The sequence below is a fragment of the Galendromus occidentalis genome, unplaced genomic scaffold (genome assembly GCF_000255335.2).
Source record: "Galendromus occidentalis unplaced genomic scaffold, Mocc_1.1 scf7180000077086, whole genome shotgun sequence".
Taxonomy (NCBI): Eukaryota; Metazoa; Arthropoda; class Arachnida; order Mesostigmata; family Phytoseiidae; genus Galendromus; species Galendromus occidentalis.
In genome coordinates, this window is record NW_003805074.1 from 1,126,512 (window position 1) to 1,148,295 (window position 21,784).

The following is a 21,784-nucleotide window of genomic DNA, read 5'->3' on the forward strand; positions in this document are numbered from 1 at the left end:
CTCAATTCCGTCCCAAAATGTGGGCTGCGTCGAGAAACTCACCGAATAGGCCGTGGACTCCGCCGATGAGTTCCTGCAACAGAAGGTGAAGCATTCAATCCGGAGAGGAGCTGACGCAATCAGGTTTCGGGCACGCCCCTGAGGTTTGACAGCGGATCCTGTTCACTCTAGGTGCTCACCCCAGCAATGCTCTGTCCTGAGCAGGGGCATCAGGTACCCATCGGAGTTTCCGAGATGATCAGCTCCGAGGAGCCCTCAGTCTCAGGCCAGTGATGTTATGACGAGTGGGAGAGCATACTCCCGGCACTCTCTACCCAAGACCAACAAAAGGAATAGCTACTTATGAGGGAGCCAGTCGAAACGTCGTCTGGAGCTACGCCCTACTTCTCGGCTATGTCTCGGCCAGTCCGCTGTGGAGCTCGTCGGTGGGCATCGGATATTTGAAACGCGACCGCATCAGTAGCGACGGACTGCATTGAGAGATTTGACCGTTGAATGTACCTAGCCTGCCCACTGTACCCGAGTCAACTAGACCACAGATTTTCAAGAAACTCGAAAGAGACTCATTATATTTATTTGCTCTCAGCTCAACAATACATAGGCTAAGATAATATCTCCAACGTCGCTCTGTGGTAGCCAAACACGTCCTGGTTCCGGAAAGCGAAAGTCCCCCGCTTGTCGGGATTGGTCATCACTTTGAGCAAACCCTGCAACGAAACATATCCCAAAGCCGTGGCTTTCTTCCCGGTCAAGTTCCTATCGCCGGACGTGACGAACCCGATGATTGGGAACTGATTTCCCCCCATGGCGTCCATATTCCTATTCCATTCATCGTAACATTCTCTTTCGCACCGACTTTCGATAACAGGAGGGGAATGCTTCAGCTCGTCGACCAAAACTTCATATTCGACCAAGGAATCCGGCACGACGTAGATTCGCGAAAATCTCTGTGGAACTCCTTTGCTCACAGAGACTAACTTCACCGGTACCAAGACGGCGTCCACATTCTCGCCTGCGATACATTTTTCGAAGGCAGCCACATCGAATCTGTTAGCTTTAGTGACTTTCGACAGCGCCGACAGTTTGTTTCGATCTCGGAGAACATAGAATTTGCCTGTGGGCGTTGCTCCGTATTCCCAAATCGACTCATAACAAAAAACGAGATGACCGAAAGGCATTTCGTACGGTTTGAAAACGCCCAACCTCATGAACGGAGGTCGTTTGTTCGGCGGATAGGTGAAATGTTTGTCGCGGAGCGCTTCCGTCTCATTTGCCAAATAAGCTTTAGCGATGACACTATCGGGTGCATCGTCGGGGAATACGAATCGATTGCAGTATCTGGTCACCGCATTCATATCGCGGAGTCCAGCGGCCCTAGCCCCTCGGTAGTTGAACGCGATGAAAAATTGCCGACCCCAACCAGGCGGGATTATGACGTCGCAGCCCCGACCATAGCCCAGATTTTCACGGGATCCAGAACGGAAAATCACAATTATCGGAATGCGACTCTCTTTCTCCTTGAGGTCCAATGGTGTGCCTGGGGACAATGCGGTAGGTTAGAGCAGGATCTGGTCCGCACGACTTCATCCCAATGAATCGAGCTAGCTGTGTCTGTGCATGCCTCGGAAAGGCTCCTGGTGAGCCCGGGACACCATCCGAGCGACTTACCCGGCACGAGATTCTCCTGGCGGAACTTGTTAATTTCATCCTGGGTCAGCATCTGCTCTTTGACCCGAAGTCGCGTCTCGCCTTCCCAAATCTCACTTTCTACTGGGATAGATTCTTTCTGCGAAATTCCTTGATCTTCGGAAGCTCCAACGACGGTGGGAACGAGACGCTTCGTGGGCATGTGCAACCGCGGGTCCAAGACGAGGTTGCCGACGATTTGACCGTCCTGGAATGAGGTCGAGTGTCGCAGATCCTTTGCCTTACATCCCCTTAAGGCGGAGTTTTGATTCAGCTCATATGAATGGTTTATGCAGGGCGTGATTTGGTTACTCACTCGTACAAGAGAGGATGCAGATAAAGAGTTTTTTTTGAGCAGGTCCCAGAATTTGTTAAAGTACGTTGCGTTCAGCTTCAGGCCTACGTCCAGCCCCGTCTCGTCCTGAGTCAATGACTCACAGAGTGTTCTCACAGCCAGGGGCCCGGTGAGTCGAAAGCGATTCAACTCCCCTCTAAGATCTTCTACGACGACCGTGGATGCTGGAACAGCAAACCCCGATTCGATGAGCATGGAGCAAACCACGAGCGAGCAGAAAGATTCGTCGGGTCCTCCTCCGCCAACGCTGGGTGGTGTTTCGAGTTTCACTCTACTCACACAGCGACTCCGAGGTCGGGTTCCCAGAGTCATCACAGCCCTCCAGAGCTTTTTCAAAAGATGCGAGTATGGCTTCTCGCATCGTGGGATGACACCAAAGCCAAAGCGTTCGCTCAGTAGAAGCACTGGATTTCGGCCTCCACATGAAGCTTATTTCACCGATGGCACCATAGGGATATGAACCTAAGCTCGTTCGGGGAGGAAGCGTTAGTTATGGATCGACGGCTATATATATACTCCGTCTTCCGTACTTCAGTCTTGGTCGCAATATATCAATATATATGCATATATATTGCGGAAGCCACGACGGAACCGAGACGGAGATTCCCAAAGGGTTCTGGAATTCTTCCGATTACCTGCTTCGTAGAACCAGATATTCCCCTCATATTCGCCCTCAATGTACTTTCTCGAGCCAACTCGTAGCCCCACGTCCTTCGGGGTGTGGATGTCCAGGAGGGAGCAAATATTTTCTTCGCGTCCACGCAACTGAATGCAACATTCGTAGGAGACGTCGTTCAGGAGACAATATTTGGCAGAGCCCCTGAAAGGAGCCCGGAATCAGTGAAGCAGTCTGCAGAAATTCAATTCATTTCCAATGCCCTCTCGCAGCGAATCTACTCCGAAGCATGATAAGAGAAAGATTCACCTGTAGCAAGCCCGCAAACTCTTATCGAAACTGCTCTCTGGGATCCGGAAACCGAATTTGTTCACCATGCGAAATCTTTTCGCATGCCAGATGTGCGTTTCCAACCAGCGGTTCTCTCTTGATCTTCTCGCATAGTCTTCCTGAAGATTCCTCGGCCGCCGACGATGTGACCTCGATGGTCGCTTCGTTTCTTTAGCGCCTCCGGCGTTGAAGCGAGGCTGGAGAACAGATTATCGTCAATCCCGAGGCAAGGAGCCTCAGCCGGAGACTACTCGTTCGGCACATACTCGAGGTACCTATCAGGGAGGAATGCCACTTTTTCCAAACTCACCTGTAAACGTTTGGGCAATCGTTTTCTGTTGTGACTAACTGTCCTCCTGCGTAAGTGACGGGGCAGTTGTTGACTGACTAGTTTCCGCATCTTAACTTTGACCACATTGGCGAGATTCGCCAACTCGTCCTGGAATCAAGATCGATCTAGTCGTGAGGAGAGCCATTCGGAATTCATGCTCCGCGCCGGACCATTCGATCATTTATCAACAGGCTCACTCATATCCTCTCTTAGGATTCAAGTTGTAAAAACCTTTCGCGATGAAACAAATGTTTCGAGATCGATCGACACCGGCAAACTGATCCTCTCCATTTCGTTTTCGATGCTCCTACTTTGCTTCGTTGAGCGATCTGAGTCCTCGACACTGTCACTGGATGAACCCCAAGGTCGCTTCGTGCCACTCATTGCGGGATCGGACTGATCTTCTCCGGGTGTCTTGACCTAGAAGTTAAGCTCTACACAAATCCCGAATAAGGGAGGAGATGTCTCTCAGGGGTAGATTTTGAGGATGCGGAACGCCTTTCTGACCAACAGAGAACTCTCCACCAATTGGATGCAAGTAAAGCGCGTGCTTCTGAGCACTTATCACTTTTCCATTAATCATCAATCATTGATCAATATCTCTTCTTCAATCTCTTGTTCAATCCTTCTCACTTTTTTCCCAACGAGAAAACGGATTGAGAAAGAAGGAAAGAGAATATTAACCAACGATTGATAATCACTGGAAAAAATTGAAAATGCTCGCAATCACCGGCTCTAGATATGACTGAACTCACTTTCAATGGAGAGCTTCCCCAGTTGAATCATGCATTGGGCAATTATCCGATGCTCTCCACTATACACGTGCTTAGTGGGAGAGAAAAATCGTCGACCCGTGGATCGTGGATAACAAATACAGAGAACCGGCCGCGCTATCCTCACTTGACTGTTATTATTTACATGCGAACCTCCTCTCCACTTTGCATGGGCCACCTCCTCCCGAGGAGGTAGTCCAATGATGCCGGTTCGAAGAAAGGCAATCACGGAATTCGCTTTATGCGGCTCACTTTTGAGCGCTTATGGGAATGCTCAAGATAGCGTACAATTTTTTTATGCCGAGTCCATCGGGGAGGTGTACCTGAGCACGCAGGGTGAAATTCCACAAAGATGGGATCATTCGATGGGAGAGTGTGGATAATGATGCTAGTGATCATTTACGGAAATTTGTCATCAACTCGAAGCGATTCTCGGACCTATGAGCCTCCCGATCCCGACTCCCTGAGTTAATCGAGGCACTCCTCGGAATTGTGCCCTTGGATATCAGAGAAAACTGATTCCCATGGAGAATTCGTCATCTTTGGTGCCGAATCATCTATAATTTTTCGAGTTTTTTCTGACTGAATCTCTTGCAATGTGCACTATTCTACATAGATGGGGAAATGGCACAACTCACGTCTTCCGCTCGGAAGCATTTCGTTCTCCGAAGCGAAGCACTCCGCACGATGCTTCTTGTTCCGAGGGGTGCGATTGACTTCGGAAGTCTGGCTAGGGCCTTAAGGTTCGAGAACCGACCGACAAACTCCCGGCAATGATAACTAGCATCCTTGTCGAATGATTCCATCTTTGAGGAATTTCACGCTGCGTACTTCTTGTACCCCATAGACTTAGCATACGCACAACAAAACGCTATCTTGAGTCTTGAGCATACGGCCGCGCTCTCTTTTGACTGTCATAGTCCTCATGCGAACCCCCTCTCCACTATTCATTGGCTACCCGCAGACGGACGGTGAGCGGGCGCTCATCGCTCATTGTTCGTTTTTCCCTGATCCTGAGGAATAGCTCTTAGGTCGAGTCGGAAACCGATGGTCGCTACCTGTAGGGATATTGACAAGCAGATGACAGATATGGCACCTTATTACACTTGGAGACTCAGGTATCTCCAATCTCTACACGGGGCTCCGTGTTTACCATCTGCGTTGGGAAAGGGCGACAGTGTCTTCTTCTCGATTCTCGACGACACTTCGGTATTGTCGCCTGTATTTGTACACAAAGAAGGAAGGACCAAAAGCCGCTATAGTGGTCTGATCACGCTCGGTTTCCTCTCAGTTACGGAATGTTAAGTGAATTCCCCTATGAGATATATGGAACTACAGTTCCCGATCCTCGACACCTGCCGCAAAGAGAAATATTGAAATACTTCGTGAGTTCTCTTCTTCACACACCAAGAACGAGGGAGCTGGAATCATCGGTTGTATGAGCTGTGATTTCACACCGAAATATTATCCAGAGGCCAGCTAGCGACTATATTCTCTTTCTCAGGACCGTCCGCATGATTCTGGTCGTCTCAACGCATCGAAGGTGGGCTCCAGTATTTGTCTCTCGATCAGTCATGAACAAGTTTATAGCACGGATGGAGTCTGAGAAGAGCCGTACTGAGCTTTGAACACAACTGTTTCATCTCCCAACGAATATTGATGAGGCTCAAAACTGAGCAGGGCCAGAAATTCTCGACAAATTACTGTCGAGGGGCGCAGTCATCGGCCAGCCCATTTCCGATTCCATTCATGGCAGCATCGCATCACCTTGGGAGCGATGTTCCATTCTTAGACATGAAGCTCGTTTCTTGGTGCAGCCACCTAAATATGGTCTCTCATGAACACTGCACATCGTTTCCAGCTGTCGAGACCCATCGTCCTCCGGAGCCAGGTGAACGCCTTCGATCCGACCAAGTATCGTTCTGAAACAGTACAGCGCCCAGCCGTCGGACCCGACGGAGTCGACTCGAGAGCAAGAACTCTTACCTCGAGCAGGAGAGCTGTCCCAGACGCGGAGCATGTAGGGCGGCAACCGCAGGTCACGGAACGGAGAGCTGGTGTACCTCAGACCACGCACCCAGATGCGGAGCATGTTGGGTGGCGGCCGCAGGAGTCGGAACGGAGAGCTTCTGTTCCTCATACGGCGCCGGCTCCAACGTCCCGACCGAAGGCAACCGTGATGAATGTTCATAACATACACAAAAACGACCCGGGCATGAGTGACTGTGATGACTAATCTATCAATCCCAGCCATGAGTTCATACGAAAATGTTTCTGACTTACTTCGCTCAAGTTTTTTGATGGCCCAGTGTATTTGCAAGGAAGTATTGCACAGAGTTCCCTGAGGCGACTGGAATTTCGTTGACCGGTGTAGCCATAAATATGCATCTGGATTTTTTAACTTCACCCTTATTTATTCAGCCTGTTTTCAAGGCTCGAGTTATCTCAACGCCGTATTAATATCTTCGTCCGGTTCTGCCCCACTTAAACAGTCCCAGATATCGGATACCCTCAAAAAACTAGCCTAGGTCCCTAGCTCCCGCGTAAATATCACATTCATAAACATAGGCTGTAGCCGCTGGACTAACAAGGGAAAACTTAATGACACAAAGCTCCTCATTAGATCTGCAAAGATATGGAATCGACGTCAGAGTAAGGAGCGGCCCTTTGCTCAAGGTTTCGACTCAGCTTCCGTGAAAGGGGTCCCCCGCCAACACTATGGCGGCCAATAGTGGATAAGTGGGCCGGGTGCGTCGTATTGGAAAATGACTCAAAACATGGAGGCGTGCTTGCGATGAGGTATAAAGTAAGAGCAGCCAGGTTCTCCCGGCAGCACTCTTTGATATAGACTCGCGAGGTACGCGCTCCTTTTCCCTGCGTCTGCCGATGTCCCTGAGTCTCAAGCTTCAAGATTCAATCGAAATAGGAATTGGTCGATGAGGAAAAGTTTTTCGTTGGCATCCTCGATTTCCGCAAATGTCTGCACGTTAGCGCTGATATGATATCGAATATCGTCAATTATTGCGATCGAATCCGTCTCTTGGCGCTCCTTGACCTGTTTCGCGTCCTCGATCACTAGCTCATGGAACTCGACGTCATCGACGAAGTGTTCGAGACGGTTAGAAATGAAGGCGACGCATTGATCTTCCAGACGGGCTAGTTCGAACATGCGCGCATTCTTCAGCAGTGAGACCGCGTTATCGGTGTCTATTCTCTCGCCGACATAATTGCCGCAATAACGTTTCAGTCCATTCAGGAGAAACATATCGGCAGCGAAGAGCACATCAAATACGTTAGTTGCCGTCAAGTTTTCGGTATAGTCCTTGTAGATGAACTCGTGGATACACGAGAAAACGTCAGCCGTAATATCGCTCAAGCTGATCAGGGGGATATCGCCGTTGACAGTGGCAGCTTCTCTAAAGTGATCTCGGAGATGCGCCGAGAAGTATTCCGATCGTTGGCAGTAGAAAAGCCGATGCGCGAAGAAGCGTGTGCCCTCGACTTGAAAGCATACGTCGGCGTACATGATCGAGCGTGCCTTCGTGGACCCGAAGGGCAGTTCTATGAGATCCTTGCGGAGATATTCATCTGCCAACTTCCCGAACGATTCACTTAGTTCGGCGCTGTCTAATTCCGGCTCGATGATGATATGGTGCACTTGCTTAATGTAACGAGATCTTTCACATTCGTATTTATCCAGTTCATCGAGGAGCTTGTCGATGAAACTCGTCAAGAGGAACTGTTCCGCCATTTTCTGGACCTCTAACACTTTGTCTTCCTCGAGTAACATCCTCATCGTTCCCGTATACATGTATTCTTTGAGGCTTTCGAACAACTCCGAAGATTGGAAATCTAACCTTACCTCTCGCAAATTCGGATCTTGGGAGAATACCTTTCTGAAATACTCCGATCGCGCTGCCAAGATACATTTGTGGCAACGGCGAGATTTACCATCTCGGGTAGTAACAAGCACATCCGTGAATTCAACCGTCTCGTACATTTTACGGAGGAATTCGTCGTAGGTGTGCCTCCTCATGATCCGAGAGGTGACCACTTTGAAACTGCGTAGCAGGTTGCGTATCTCGTCGGTCAGAGCTCCGTATATGCAGCGTTCGCCATCGAATGTGTTGGCTTCACATTTCGCGCCGTTGGCTAAAAGATATTGCACAATTTCCTTATGACCGCAGTAACACGCGTAGTATAACGGTGTGGAGTCCCATTTATCTCGGATGCACAGGGGAACTTCTTTCTTCTCAACAAGATAACGAACTTTCTCAAGATCACCCCGGCGACAGGCCAACAGGAGTTCGTTGATGTCCATGGCGGCACTGCCCGACACTGGAAAAACAGGGAATATTAAGCTTTTCAGAGAAGTCGAATGCCCGTCCAGGATAATCGTTCATCGGATGAATAGCGTGCGAATTCCAGAAACTCAGCGAATACTCCCAACTGTGAGCGTCTGAATCTGAAGGATCGAGACATGTCCGATTATTCGAAGCTCTCCACCAAGAGCTTAGCGACTGCGAGCGCCACCGAGGAGCGAGAGCTCATATCGGACCAGCACGCAGTTCGCGCGCTTCGGGATTTGAACGAGTAATTTCACCACCTAAGTGTTCGATACGTCAAAAACCTACTCACAGAAACGGAGCACCATGACGCGTAGTGCGGAGGAAACCGAGCTGAGGTCAGGACGTTCTGTCACAACAGAATGAGCGAGGCGTCTACCGCCGAATAAGCAGAGAGTGAGAGCGATCATGGGCTTTCCCCATCGTCCGGGTGCTTCCGAACAGACTCTTGCTCGCCACTCGTTACAGCGCGACTCTAAGGCGGATGAGGAGCTCTGAGATCGTCGTGAGCATGTGTGTGAGACGATCCTGAACCGCGGAGTGACACTTTTCGAGATTCCCTAATTCTTCTTGGAGATCCAGAATTTACGTGGGTCCTAGAGTCCTAATTTTCCTCCGGCGCTGAAACTGGCCTTGCTCTTAGTGAAGCTGATCCACACCCGCATATCCTCCCTTGAACAAATAGATCTCATGCAGTCGAATTTGTCGTGCGATCCTGACGGGCGCGAAAAAGACAGGGGGACGAAAACTTCCAGAGCCGCGATGACCTGCGCGGATCTCACGATCAGAAAATCACAAATATCCGCAAGCTTTGCCTCCCGCTCATTATTCGGAAGACTTGATTCCGGATGGACTCGATTATATCGCGAAGAATAGTTGTGGTGCCCGAAAAACATTGCGAACTTGCGAATCATCCACGTCATTCTACGTTGCCACGAAGCGGGCTACCCCCGCACCCCCGATTGAATATTAAAAGATCGGGACACATGCTCCTCTCCTAGCCTATACACTGAAGCGACAGGCTCCGACTTTGCCAAGCCGAACTCACATTTTCCAAATCGTAATCTTTGAGGGAAAAATGTCGTGAATCAGCTGCGGCTCGGGGAAAGCTGGAGAGGGTACCGACATAGCGACACTGGACGCTCCGTGTTTTATCGGGTCTCGGGCATCGAGCAGTGTCCCAGACCCTCCTCAATCCTACGCCGTACTCTTCATACTTCCTCCGAAAATTAAACACAAAAATCCCCTCCCCGTGAGGGAGTCAGGAGAGGTGGATTCCCGCGAGCCCCCGATTCGGAACGCCTGCAGTTCCGGCGGATTCCGCACTCTCCACTAAAAGTCGGAATGAAGTTTAGGTCCAACGTCACATGCTGTTGATGTGTCTTCGTCAGCCTATGTAGGGCCAGGTTCCGAACCCTTTGATCAGCGCGATTGTAGCTCGTTTCGGTAAGTTTTGAGGAATTCCATCAATGGCGGGAAGCCTCCTCAGTTCGTATGTATGCAAAAGCCTCCTCTCGTGACGATGCTATTTCTTTCGTGGTAGATTCGGAATTCGGCAGCTGGTGCTCCGGGCTCGGGAGAGAAGGGATGACATCGCTCTAAATTCGCTCAAGTGATTCAGACAAGGCCCTAAGGTGAGGGATCGATTATAATACTATTATAATGGCACGAGATACATCCCGTGTGGAGCTCTTCATTTGTGTCTGCGTCCAAGATAGTTTTAAAATCGATTGAGTTCGGTTTGAGTGAGACGTCTGAGAGTCACAAAATTCAAGATACGAGCAACCCCTAAATTAAGGAGACAGTTTCTATGTCTACAGATGGCTCTGAACATCCGGGAGAGGCAGATCGCTGCCTTGAAACACATGCTGAATTTGAACGCGGCCGTCAAGAGCAGAGCCAACGAGCCTGTCTGGAAAGTCAGTATATGTGTATTTCTTCATTCGGAATAAGGTCATTCCAAATTCATTATGAACGATCCACCCGCATCGACGAGCTACCGGGGATCCTGTCCTGTCTCCTGTAGGCTCTGGGAATATGTCACACAAGTATAATCCTCCATCCTGGTTGAAGGTGCTGATTTACGACAGAGCCGGTCAGGACATCATATCGCCTCTGCTTTCTGTTCGCGAACTCCGAGATCTCGGCGTGACGCTCCATCTCATGATTCACTCAGACCGGGACCCCATACCTGAGGTTTGTGGGAAATCCTCCTTGTGGGAAAATCTCACGGAAAGCTGGATGACGGAAACTCTTCGACCGACGTGAGATGGTACCGCGTGTAAGTCAAGCTGTCGTTCCAGGTTCCTGCGGTGTATTTCGTTTCGCCCACCCAAGAAAACATCAGTCGCATAGCACAAGACCTCCGCAACGAGTGCTACGACGAAATTTACCTGAACTTCATCTCCCCTCTATCCAGACAGTATCTCGAAGATTTGGCATCCGCGGCGATAAACGCAAATTGCGTCACGAGCATCCGCAAGGTGTTCGATCAGCACCTCAACTTCATCACAGTGGACAACGACATGTTCCTATTGAAGCAGCACGGCAGAGAAGCAGTCAGTTACTACGCCATGAACCGAGGATCTGTGACCGAAGCTGAGATGGATTCCATCATAAACTCGATCGTTGACTGTTTGTTCTCTGTTTTCGCGACTTTGGGAACGGTTCCAATAATCAGAGCACCGACGGGTAACGCAGCTTCGATGGTCGCCGAGAAACTCGATAAAAAGCTCAAGGATAATTTGCGCGATACTCGGAACTCGCTGTTTCTGGACGTGCCTCCGGGACAGTTTTCGTTCCAACGACCGCTGCTGGTCATCCTTGACCGAAACATGGATCTCGCGACACCGCTCCATCACACGTGGACGTATCAGGCGTTGACTCATGATGTACTTGACTACAAACTCAATCGGGTCACTTTGGAGGAAGCGATCGGAGCGCCGGACTTGCTAACCGGGAGCAAGCGCCCCACCAAGAGCAGAACTTACGACTTGAACGTGAACGATAAGTTTTGGCAACAGCACAAGGGCAGTCCCTTCCCCATGGTGGCGGAGGCCGTACAGGAGGAGTTGGAAAAATACCGCGCATCGGAAGAGGACGTAAAGCGCCTGAAGTCGCAAATGGGAATCAGCGGAGACAACGCAGACGAAGCTGTCGGCCTGCTCAGCGACAATACGGCCAAGCTCACGAACGCGGTGAGCTCTCTGCCTGAACTTCTGGAGAAGAAGCGTCTCATAGATCAGCATACGACGATAGCTACATCGATCCTCGACGAGATCAAAGCTCGCAAGTTGGACACTTATTTCGAGCTCGAGGAGAAAATTCTCGGGAGACAGACCCTTGAGAAAAGTATTCAGGAAACGCTCGTCGATCCTGAAGCCGGGACCGAAACCGACAAACTGCGCTTGTTCCTCATAAACTACATTTGTAATCATCTCACTCCCGAGGAACTGAAAGAGTATGAGATCTTGCTCGAGAAAAACGGTTGCGATCTAAAAGCTGTCAAGTATCTAAAGCGGTGGAAAGACTTCAGCCAAATGCAAGTGCAAGCTCAGCAAGCCTATGCGGGATCGGGGACGAGGACGGTAGGGATGTTCTCGAAGTTGATGTCGCAAGGCAGTCAGTTTGTCATGGAGGGAGTGAAGAACCTCGTCGTCAAAAAACACAAGCTTCCTGCAACCAGGGTGAGTATCGGGCTCGATCAGAGCGAGGGGATTTCCCTCCTCGAGGGGTGCCAAGTTCCCGAACGCGCAGAGTCTGCGCGAGAGAAAGCTAGAAGTTATCGCTGATGAACTCCTTCTGACTACGAATAGATCGTCGAGTCGCTGATGGATTTGAAATCTGGGCCCGAAACTGACGACTTCCGCTACTTCGATCCGAAACTCCTCCGTGGTACATCACCGGAATTCGGCCCGAGTCGGACGCAAACTCCGTTCAATGACGCGATTGTGTTCGTGGTCGGAGGAGGTGAGATAAATCGTTTGTGCGAATCTCGTGAATTTCTATTAATCGTCGATGGAGAAACAAGAGTCGATCTTCTTCCCGCAGGCAACTACATCGAATACCAAAATCTGGTGGAGTGTATGCGGACCAAGTCCATTCCAAGGAACGTCATATACGGCTGCACGGAGTTGACGAACGCTAAGCAGTTTCTACAGCAACTCGCTTTGTTGGGCGACGAGATCAACTAAGGTTTTTTGAGGGAGAATTAAAGAAGAGGACAGAATTCTTTGTTTTGCAGCCTGAGCCCTTTTCATTCCTCGTCTCATTGTCAGTCATTGTAGTGTAGTCTGAACGCATGCTATGTACATTTGAATTTACATCATGGCACAGGAACGAAGAGCCTCTGGATTGTACACCTAACACAATCAAACAGGTTTCGATTTTTTCGAAGGCGGTTCCTCTTCTGCTTCGACAGCTTGGAAAATAGGCTTTGGCTGGTTTTTCTTATACGCCGGACTAACCCAGTACGGGTCTTCTTCGGCCGCTTTAGCGTATTTCAGCAAAGCTTCACGAGGATCTTCATTGTCATCTGTTTTCTCTCTCATTCCGAGCTGCCGAACGATAAATGAGGTGTGAGTGTTACCTCCAGAAGCTATCTTGCCTCCGGCACCGGGACCCGTGACCGGCATATCGGGTTTCCGAGACTTTATCGGATCTTTGCGGTCGATTTCTTGTTGCTTCCGCATGAGACGGGTCTTGTCGGGACGATACATTGGAAGCACATGTGGCGTTATGATCTGTGTGGATGTCACTGTTTCCATGTGCTTCTTCTTGATCTGTGAATGGAAAATGAAATTTCATTCGCTGATCGAACCGGGAAAACCCAGCTCGGGATTTGATTTTCACCGCAATCCTACAGGGATCGTCAAAGTCAACGGACCTTTGTTTTGCCCACGCATAGGAGGGCACCGTTACGCGACGTCTCGTCGTAGAAAACCTTCGTAGCCCCGTCACTCCGCGTGAGAAGGACTTGATTTATTTTGGTATGCCATGCTAAACGAATCACCGAAGCATTCTCGACGTGCGATTCCGTCTCTTTGAAAGTCTCGGCATTGAAAACTTTAATTTCCGCCTCGGTGTCTCCTGTCATGAAAAAAAACAGGTTAGAGATATTTCCGGGTATCCTCGATGAAATCTCCGACAAGTTCTCTTCTCTCTCTCTCTACCTTTCCGTAGGGATGTCCCTGTCAGAATCAACTTGTCGTTCGGACTGAAAATGGCATCGGTCATCGAGTACATATTCGTGAGATCTGAGAACACCTTCAACGGTTTTTTGATGTTCCTGGCATCGTAGAGTATCATTCGGTCATCAAGGCCTCGACTGAGGATCTGATGACCACGATACGAAAATTTCAAGCTCGAGATGTCCGAGCTTTTGGCATGACCGTCTCTCGTCACTTGCGCGGTGTTGACGAAATTCCGCCGATGGTCCCATATTTGGATCGATCCATCGTTACATCCGACCGCGCACTGCAGAGAAGAGAGACAAGGGATTTCACGACTGAATGGAAACTGCAATTCAGCCTATTCCACTCGGGTTCTGAGAAGCTCAATTCACAGATCTCCCGTCTTTTCCGCTCAGTCCCTCCCGGCTTACCCAGTTCCCGTCTTGGCTGTAGCAGCAAGCTGTCGGTATCGCTCGCAGGCCTCCTTGCTGCTTGGGCTTCATGATGGCTTTGTGCTTTGTCCCAGCGCTCGAGTCCCATAATCGCACGGAACCGTCATTGGAACACGTCATGAATTCCGTTCTTTCGCGAGGGTGCCAGCAGCCGGCGTTCAACATTGCAATGTGACCCTTCGTCTTCGCCGTATCCGTTATGTACATATCACCTGAGCGATCAGATCGGAAATAAGTTTCTGAGTCGGAACGGCACCGACTATTGAGAGTTCGAGAAGCTATCCGGCAAGCATGGCTCACCTTTAGGGCACTCGAGAACTAGGAGCCCGTCTCGATCCAGGACCTTGGCTTGCGCGTTCCCTGAGACGACCAGAATATGTTCCCCGGTCGCGTTGAAGGCGAGGTCTCTTATTTGATGGCTCTCACACGGACGCATAGTGCGGAATGGCTACGTGGAAGAGACGGTCGGTTACTCGCAATCGATTCGATCAGAAATTCGATTCGAAAAATCCCGACACCATGAAACTCACCCTGAACGATGAGTCCATGCCCGCGAAGTCCCAAAAGGCTACTTCGTAGTCATATCCTCCGGTCACAACTCGCGCCCCGTTGGCGTCGATCGCGAGAGCCGAGATTGGCTTGACTCCATTGTTCATTTGAATGGACATACTCGAGGGCATGCTCGAGTCCTCCTTGTCGGAGTCGCTATCTGATTTGTCTTCGGTCGCTCGAGACGGGGGTAGGGGGCCGATAACGTCGTCTTCGCCGCCGTCCACAGCACCAATCTTCGAAGGTCCAGCTGCGACGACATCCCCTGGGTCCGGCGGATCTGTAAGACGATTTCCTCTTGTCAGCAACTTGAACATAGGAATTGCCTCACTCGTCGGAAGCACTTTATTCTCGATCGACGGTATCAGAGTCGAGAACCCACTCCAAGATTGTGAGCGCGTGATTCGGATTTAGAAACCTTGTGCAGCCACAGCTTCCCACAAGGACATTCCGGGAGTTCCATCGAAAATGATGAAGTTTTGTCACAATGACAATCTTTCGGGACTGACCCCGTGAGGCTCGTACCAAAGGCATGAATTCGCGATATCGGCTCCACATCATGACCGAGTCTGAATGGAAGCGAGTGAGGAATTATTCTCCTACCTTCCTCTGGGTCTTTCTCCGGTTGACGGCAGACTTCACGGGCGGTTTGTTTCGCTTGCTCGAAAATTGCGGTTAGGTCAAACGTTCGAGCCTTCTTTTCGGCGTTCTTCCGAGCACTGGCGGTTCCAGAACCGGGGTTCATGCTGGCGGCTGGCGCGGAATCAGGGCCACAGAGTAGAATTCGAAATGACGGCCGGAATTCTGGCCGCGCCACTCCAAACAGACTGAACGCATTGTTTGCCGACCGAGGCGCTCTCACAGAAGGTGTCCCATGGATTGCGGCTCAGGGTTGCTAAGTTTCGTAATGGCGATAAGGTCCGCAGCGAAGTCGTGATGGACTGGGAGGGCTCCTTTCCGGCCGTCATCTATCGTACTGCCTATTTTGCCGTGATTTCTCGCGATAAGGCTTTGAATCATTCGAAAATGTCGTCTGAGTCGTTTTGGGGAATCGAGTTCCTCTCCGGAGTGTATTTCGGGTTATAACCAGGAACCCGTTACGGGTTCCTGCCTGAAACATCGGCCCCTCCACAGAATTTTGATTCCGCAATAGAAATCATACCGCTCTCAGTTGACGGGACAAGCTTAGCGTGTCGATAGTCTATAGTACATAAATGAGTCGCCAAGCAGCCGATATGGATCTGAGGAGGAATTCTACAGATTTCCTCAGTCCGAGAGGCCGGATGCCGATGACGACTGCGGAAGAATTTCAAACGACGTCTATGGAGGAATTCTCAACGCAGGATCATCCAACCACGACTGAGGGGGATTTCTGGGATATGATCACTTGAGAATATCCAACGTCCAGTCATTGGGCTAGTTCCCTATTGAACTCGCCCGCATGAAGCCTCTGGAGAGATCCACCGAATTCTTCCGAGTTGTGCGATACATATCTCGCTTCGACGGGGAGGTTTTCGAGAATTTCTGAGCACTTCCTCGAAACTACATTTTCGAACTGAATTCGAATTCTTCTTAGTGGGGCGTGGGGCGAAGCAACAATGACCTGTAATTATTCCTACTATCTTCCTAATGATTTAGAGAATGGAAGTGCTGTGACTCAGGGGTCCCTGCTCTCGCCGCGCATCAAGTTTCTGACCTCTGGAGGAGACCTGGGAGCAAAGCCCGCTTCGAGCCCAAGGAAACAGAAGCGGCGGGATATCGGATGAGACCAGATGCCAGACATCCATAAGAAACTTTTTCCTGATGGAGAATCAGGACTTTATGATGATTGATTTCAATTAATGTCGATTATTGATGCTCATGTATTTGAATCGAATCAAAATTAATAATCAATGCAATTGAATGATCACCGATGGTCACTAATAATCACTTAGTGTAAGATTCCGGGAGGTACCGGGGAGAAAGCCGGATCGCTTTCAGCGCCACAGCTTCAAGTAGGAATGAATTCTGAATTCCCATGTTTACCTTTCCCCAGCTGGGATCATCGCCATCATCATCATGTATTGTTTAGAGGGTAGACGACGTCGTCGTCGAGTCCGTCTACGATTCAAGTTTACTCTACTCTTGCATCTCTACATGATTATTTGTCGTTTCTCGTCGTCCGTTCCTTCCTGACCTCGGGAACGTATGTCGATGATACCCTTCCTGTCGTATCGCTAGCACGGCCGGGCCTCAAAACCTCCGTACCAAAAAATTGCATGCCTGTTCGAGTGTGTCATCCCCAGCTGAGCACTGCTCTTGGACGTCGCTCGGATTTGTTGGAATTTTCCGGTGATGGCAAGTCCTTCCTCAACGGGGCCTCCATTCGACCCCAATCATCCGATATTTTCCGGGCACACTCTCGACAAAGCAACGAAAGCTAAAGTTCATCTGGAGAATTACTATTCGAATTTAGTGAGTCAACATATCGAGCGCAGGACCAGACATGAAAGACTCGAAGAGTCCATGGCTGAGGAAGGTCTCACGGAGGACCAGAAACGCGAGATCCGTGCTCAACACTCTGTGAAAGAAACCGAATTCCTACGACTAAAGCGATCTCGTCTGGGTGTCGATGACTTCGATCCGCTCAAAGTTATTGGCAAGGGCGCCTTCGGAGAAGTGCGTTTGGTGCAGAAGAAAGACACAGGTCATGTGTACGCTATGAAAATTCTGCGGAAGGCTGATATGCTGGAGAAGGAGCAGATTGCGCACGTTCGTGCAGAGCGCGACATCTTGGTCGAGGCAGACCATCAATGGGTTGTGAAGATGTACTACAGCTTCCAGGATGCTATAAACCTCTATCTGATCATGGAGTTCCTTCCGGGCGGTGACATGATGACTCTTCTCATGAAGAAAGACACCCTATCTGAGGAAGCGACACAGTTCTACATGGCCGAGACCGCGCTAGCTATTCACAGTATTCACCGACTTGGCTTCATACATCGTGATATAAAACCCGACAACCTTCTGCTCGACGCGCGAGGTCATATCAAGCTTTCGGACTTCGGCTTGTGCACCGGCTTGAAAAAATCCCATCGCACGGACTTCTATAGAGATCTATCTCAGGCTAAGCCCTCTGACTTCATGGACTCGAAAAGGAGAGCAGAGAGTTGGAAGAAGAATCGACGCCAATTAGCGTATTCGACCGTGGGCACCCCGGACTATATCGCGCCGGAGGTCTTCATGCAAACGGGTTACACCGCCGCTTGCGATTGGTGGAGCTTAGGTGTGATCATGTACGAAATGCTCATCGGATATCCTCCCTTCTGTTCCGAAACCCCACAAGAGACCTACCGGAAGGTAACACTGGGAGTTCTTCCACTCCTTCGAAACGATCATACTCGATAGGAATTCCGAGAAATACATAATATCGGGGGCTGCGGAAAGAAGGATTATAGAGCTCGATCCATTGTTCCAGGTGATGAATTGGAGGGAAACCCTGGTTTTCCCCGCAGAAGTCCCGATCTCAGAAGACGCTCACGGAATCATCACGGCATTGTGTAATGACGCGGCTGTCCGATTAGGGACGTTTGCCGACATCAAGGAGCAAGGATTTTTCCGAGGCGTTGACTGGGAGCACATCCGGGACCGACCGGCGGCGATTCCGATCCAGGTATAATTTTCCGGTCGATTCACTCATCGGGATGGATAAATTCAAGAGCAAACGGAGAGCGAGCTCTGCTGAGAGGCCGCTTAGTTGGGATCAGTACGATGACTGGTTGTGTTGGAACTCACGAGGAGATTATCCGCAGGTGAAGAGCATCGATGACACCTCAAATTTCGACGAGTTTCCTGACGTGGATTTGAAAATACCCTGTGCTCCTAAAGACGAGAGCTCCGCCGCAGCGGCGGCATCGGCGGCGGCTCCAGGAGGTCAGAACTACAAAGACTGGGTTTTCATCAACTATACTTTCAAAAGATTCGAGGGCCTGACGCAGCGGGGAAACAAGAAACTGCTGACAGCCTTCAACGCACCGGGGTCGCCTTCGAGTTGAATCGGGGGGATATCTAGTCATGAATATCTTATGCTAGGGCCGTTCGAAGTAAAAACAAAGTAGAGGGATTTTATTGTTGTAGCAAGACTGTCGATCCGAGAGAGCCGGTGAGCAGTCGATTTTGTAATCGCCTTCATCATCATTCGTTCTTGATCCTCGTTGAGCGGGTAATGATGATAGGAGACGATGATCCACGCCGTTGGCTTTTCATCCATAGATAGATTCGGACCGCGTCGGAGCATCGAATCACCGCAGTCCTGGGATTCAATTCAAGAAGAGGTGGACGAGAGTGGCGCAGCGATCTCAGCGAAAATTGAGAGATCGGCTCTTCCTCGTCTCCGGAAACGAGCCTGATCATCGGAAACAACGTCCAGGAAACGATTAGTCGATCGACTCTGTTGCCGGCGGAGGATGGCAATCGAATCATAAAGTCCTAGCTCCGGATGCTCGCACAACGCAGCTCCTATTCCCGGATCATCATCATTTTACGGATGAGAACCTGTGACGAACATGGCGAACCGGTGGTTTCTGGAAGTATCGATGGAATACAATCGGTCACATGTCGTCAGAAATTGTCTTTCCAGGACGGTCAGTATTAATGTGATTTTGTTTTGAATTATTTATTGACGAGGAAACGATCCATCATCCAGCGCTTACTCACAAGGACAGCTCATTCATATGCCTAGGTAGCTCGCGTGGACACATCAAGTACCGCGTTGGAGTGACAGAAAATATTCCCAGCACAGGGAACGATTTCGGAATCATCGCGTTATTGAATTTATGGATAATTTGGAATAAATTCATACGTAACCCAGATGCTATAGGATTGCGTTTTCTTTGATAGGATAGCAGAAGCCCTCCGATCGGTAGATCTGCTGCGATGAGTCATGACGACGACGTCTCTTCCTTTCGAGGAAGGAACTGTCTCCCCGAACGGTCGGGTTGTCGTGCACAGGCGCGTGACCATCGTCTTCGTCTGGGAATGGAAGCCTGAACCCTGGTTCTGCTGAGGCGAGGGTCTGGAATGTTGGCGCGCCTCCTCAGAGCCTTGTATACTCTTTGCGAAACAGAGTTTTGCCCCTCCCTCATACGCGAATAAAGTATGCGTTCAAAACATCCGGACTGGTGCTTCCTCGAAGGTACTGGCTACTGGCTCGAGGAGCGACGCCGAAGATCGCCTTGCAGCCGAGCTCTATCAGCGAAGCCGGGACGGTAGCTCGGAAGCTGTCAAACCCATTCTCGGGGAAATAACCGGAAGCCGAGGTCTTACTCTCAGTTCAAGCTCGAAACCATGTCGAGTCGAATTCGTTTGGAGCACAAAGCCAATTCGCTTGCCGATAACGGCCATGGAGCTTCCGCGTGCGGGAAACGCTCCACACCAGGAGAGCTCGATTCCTTGGACTGAAACCTCTTGCTCGTCGCCTAGAGCATCCGGAATCCTGAGTCGGAGCGAGACGCGCGCTTGCAGACGCTTCAAATTTCGCAAAGATGGCTTCCGTCGTACTGTTGTTCGGCGGTGTAGCGGGAAGTCCCCCTGTGAGCCACATGAGAGCGGGAACCTCATAGCCCCTTGGAGTGGACAAGTCCCTGCTGCGGAAAAAAGTGGAATCCACTCACTTTCCCGGACAGAATGCAGAACCCTATCTCAAGATACCAGGGGCCTCTAACGGGTGGAAATGCCGAGATGCTCCCCGTGACTTCCTTGTCGGATTTCAACGTAGCTTCAGCGAACCGAACAAAGTGCGCGATCAATCGATCGTGGCTCCTCGACGAGGAGACGATTCGATTTTTCCGGAAGTGATTGATTCTTAAATCAGCAATCGGCCTTCAGTGAACGACTATAACAGGGTAATCATGATTTTTCAGCAACTTGCTCGTTGTTCACTTCTTCAGTTTACCCGGGTCGCCGGAATGCGCTCAGATGGATGATGTTATCAGGGAAATTATCAGAGATCACCCGAGAGTCAGGTTCTTCAAGGTAATTGTATTCGACCGAGGAACATGAGAATTGTCCCGATTCGACTCTCCGGCTTCAGTGATGGATTGGGTTCATCGTCTACAGATCGATGTCTCGAGCGAGGAAACGAGGCGCATCGCAGCAATCTGGAGCATTCAGAAAGTGCCAGCCTTCATACTCACTTGGGGGGCTCACTTCGTACAGACAATCACGGGAGCTGACCCAAGAACATTGCTGAATAAGATCTACAAACTTGAGCAGAGAATGGAGGCCATTCGCCTGGGAGAGAGGCCACACGCGGTGAGTTGCGACCGTATCGAGCCCTGATAGGCCCTATCATCGGAGACCCGTCTACAAAGATTCGGACTTTGTGAGCTTCGTATTGCAGGTCCCGATCGATTCCTCAGAATCTGAGGACTCGCTCGAAGCTCGTCTGAAGAAACTCGTAGAATCATCGAGAGTGATGGTTTTCCTCAAGGGGACCCCAGATTACCCAAAATGTGGTGGAAGTCGGCAAATGGTGGAGATATTACAGAGGGCCGATATCAAATACAAATATTTTGACGTAACCACCGACGAGAAGATTTTAAATGGTATCAAGAGATTTCTGCCGTCTACATCGATGCCTCAGCTCTACCTCTACGGTGAGATGACTGCTCGCGCGGAGTGTCTCGTCTCATTAACTTGTATGCAGACCAGTCGGAAGAATTCGTGCAGAAGCGGTGGAGTACAAGTGATTCTTAATTGCAGGTGATTACTTGGGCAATGTGAAAACCATTCAGGGACTGATCAAGGCAGGCGAGTTCCACAAAGTATATGAGATTACTACATCAATCTATTTCATGCTACCGAAATGGAACAAAGACGACATGGTTTAGGGCGGAAGCGTGAAGAGGAGCTCTGAATTTGTGTCATCAATTGAGTTCCTTACCCTTCGAAGACAAATCATCCGCTTCCTAAAAATCGACTACATGCATATAAGAGACGCCGCATAATGTGGCTCGAGCTAAGCGAAATTGAAGCATTTGCGCTGAAATAATGAATGTATCCAAAGTATCAATCTGGTTCACCGAAGTCCAAGAGATTCCGACAAATTATTTAAATTGTGATTTGTGATCTAGCTGCGGAATCTCCCAATAGAATTAAAATCATTTCATGCCGGAAAATGTGTGTTTATTCCATCG

General features: G+C 49.9%; 7 protein-coding genes across 7 annotated transcripts; 4 read left to right on the forward strand and 3 right to left on the reverse strand.

Moving 5' to 3' along the window:
• Positions 1 to 561: 561 nt before the first annotated feature.
• On the reverse strand, positions 562 to 6,102 carry Pop1 (POP1 ribonuclease P/MRP subunit). Its single transcript, XM_029110745.1, is given in 9 exon segments — positions 562 to 1,537; positions 1,669 to 1,894; positions 2,003 to 2,205; positions 2,312 to 2,503; positions 2,677 to 2,861; positions 2,967 to 3,184; positions 3,298 to 3,426; positions 3,550 to 3,738; positions 6,078 to 6,102. Coding segments are annotated over 8 exon segments (2,241 nt in total). The 5' UTR covers positions 3,703 to 3,738; positions 6,078 to 6,102; the 3' UTR covers positions 562 to 602.
• LOC108863863 (uncharacterized) lies at positions 5,306 to 6,490 on the forward strand. Its single transcript, XM_018638523.1, has 3 exons — positions 5,306 to 5,476; positions 5,596 to 5,634; positions 5,953 to 6,490. The coding sequence occupies exons 1-3, from the start codon at positions 5,390 to 5,392 to the stop codon at positions 6,325 to 6,327; spliced, it is 501 nt and encodes a 166-aa protein (XP_018494039.1). The 5' UTR covers positions 5,306 to 5,389; the 3' UTR covers positions 6,328 to 6,490.
• An 18-nt stretch (positions 6,491 to 6,508) lies between these two features.
• Positions 6,509 to 9,760, reverse strand: LOC100903114 (ankyrin repeat and BTB/POZ domain-containing protein 1). The gene is made up of 3 exons (XM_003740720.2): positions 9,486 to 9,760; positions 8,730 to 9,064; positions 6,509 to 8,429 (listed from the first exon to the last, which is right to left on the reverse strand). The coding sequence occupies exons 2-3, from the start codon at positions 8,845 to 8,847 to the stop codon at positions 6,991 to 6,993; spliced, it is 1,557 nt and encodes a 518-aa protein (XP_003740768.1). The 5' UTR covers positions 8,848 to 9,064; positions 9,486 to 9,760; the 3' UTR covers positions 6,509 to 6,990.
• A 37-nt stretch (positions 9,761 to 9,797) lies between these two features.
• Positions 9,798 to 12,681, forward strand: Slh (sec1 family domain containing Slh). The gene is made up of 7 exons (XM_003740721.1): positions 9,798 to 9,883; positions 9,981 to 10,071; positions 10,258 to 10,356; positions 10,511 to 10,633; positions 10,741 to 12,123; positions 12,253 to 12,406; positions 12,488 to 12,681. Exons 3-7 carry the CDS (start codon positions 10,258 to 10,260, stop codon positions 12,628 to 12,630), a joined length of 1,902 nt encoding a protein of 633 aa, XP_003740769.1. The 5' UTR covers positions 9,798 to 9,883; positions 9,981 to 10,071; the 3' UTR covers positions 12,631 to 12,681.
• LOC100903402 (WD repeat-containing protein 70) lies at positions 12,674 to 15,410 on the reverse strand. Its single transcript, XM_018638521.1, has 7 exons — positions 15,213 to 15,410; positions 14,591 to 14,889; positions 14,361 to 14,508; positions 14,040 to 14,272; positions 13,609 to 13,912; positions 13,323 to 13,525; positions 12,674 to 13,218 (listed from the first exon to the last, which is right to left on the reverse strand). The coding sequence occupies exons 1-7, from the start codon at positions 15,352 to 15,354 to the stop codon at positions 12,808 to 12,810; spliced, it is 1,740 nt and encodes a 579-aa protein (XP_018494037.1). The 5' UTR covers positions 15,355 to 15,410; the 3' UTR covers positions 12,674 to 12,807.
• A 1,277-nt stretch (positions 15,411 to 16,687) lies between these two features.
• Positions 16,688 to 19,454, forward strand: trc (Serine/threonine-protein kinase tricornered). The gene is made up of 3 exons (XM_003740723.2): positions 16,688 to 17,948; positions 18,067 to 18,261; positions 18,401 to 19,454. The coding sequence occupies exons 1-3, from the start codon at positions 16,944 to 16,946 to the stop codon at positions 18,641 to 18,643; spliced, it is 1,443 nt and encodes a 480-aa protein (XP_003740771.1). The 5' UTR covers positions 16,688 to 16,943; the 3' UTR covers positions 18,644 to 19,454.
• Positions 19,455 to 20,179: 725 nt separating this feature from the next.
• On the forward strand, positions 20,180 to 21,760 carry LOC100903688 (glutaredoxin-3). The gene is made up of 5 exons (XM_003740724.2): positions 20,180 to 20,383; positions 20,510 to 20,621; positions 20,706 to 20,900; positions 20,989 to 21,244; positions 21,351 to 21,760. The coding sequence occupies exons 1-5, from the start codon at positions 20,274 to 20,276 to the stop codon at positions 21,476 to 21,478; spliced, it is 801 nt and encodes a 266-aa protein (XP_003740772.1). The 5' UTR covers positions 20,180 to 20,273; the 3' UTR covers positions 21,479 to 21,760.
• The last annotated feature ends 24 nt before the right edge of the window (positions 21,761 to 21,784 follow it).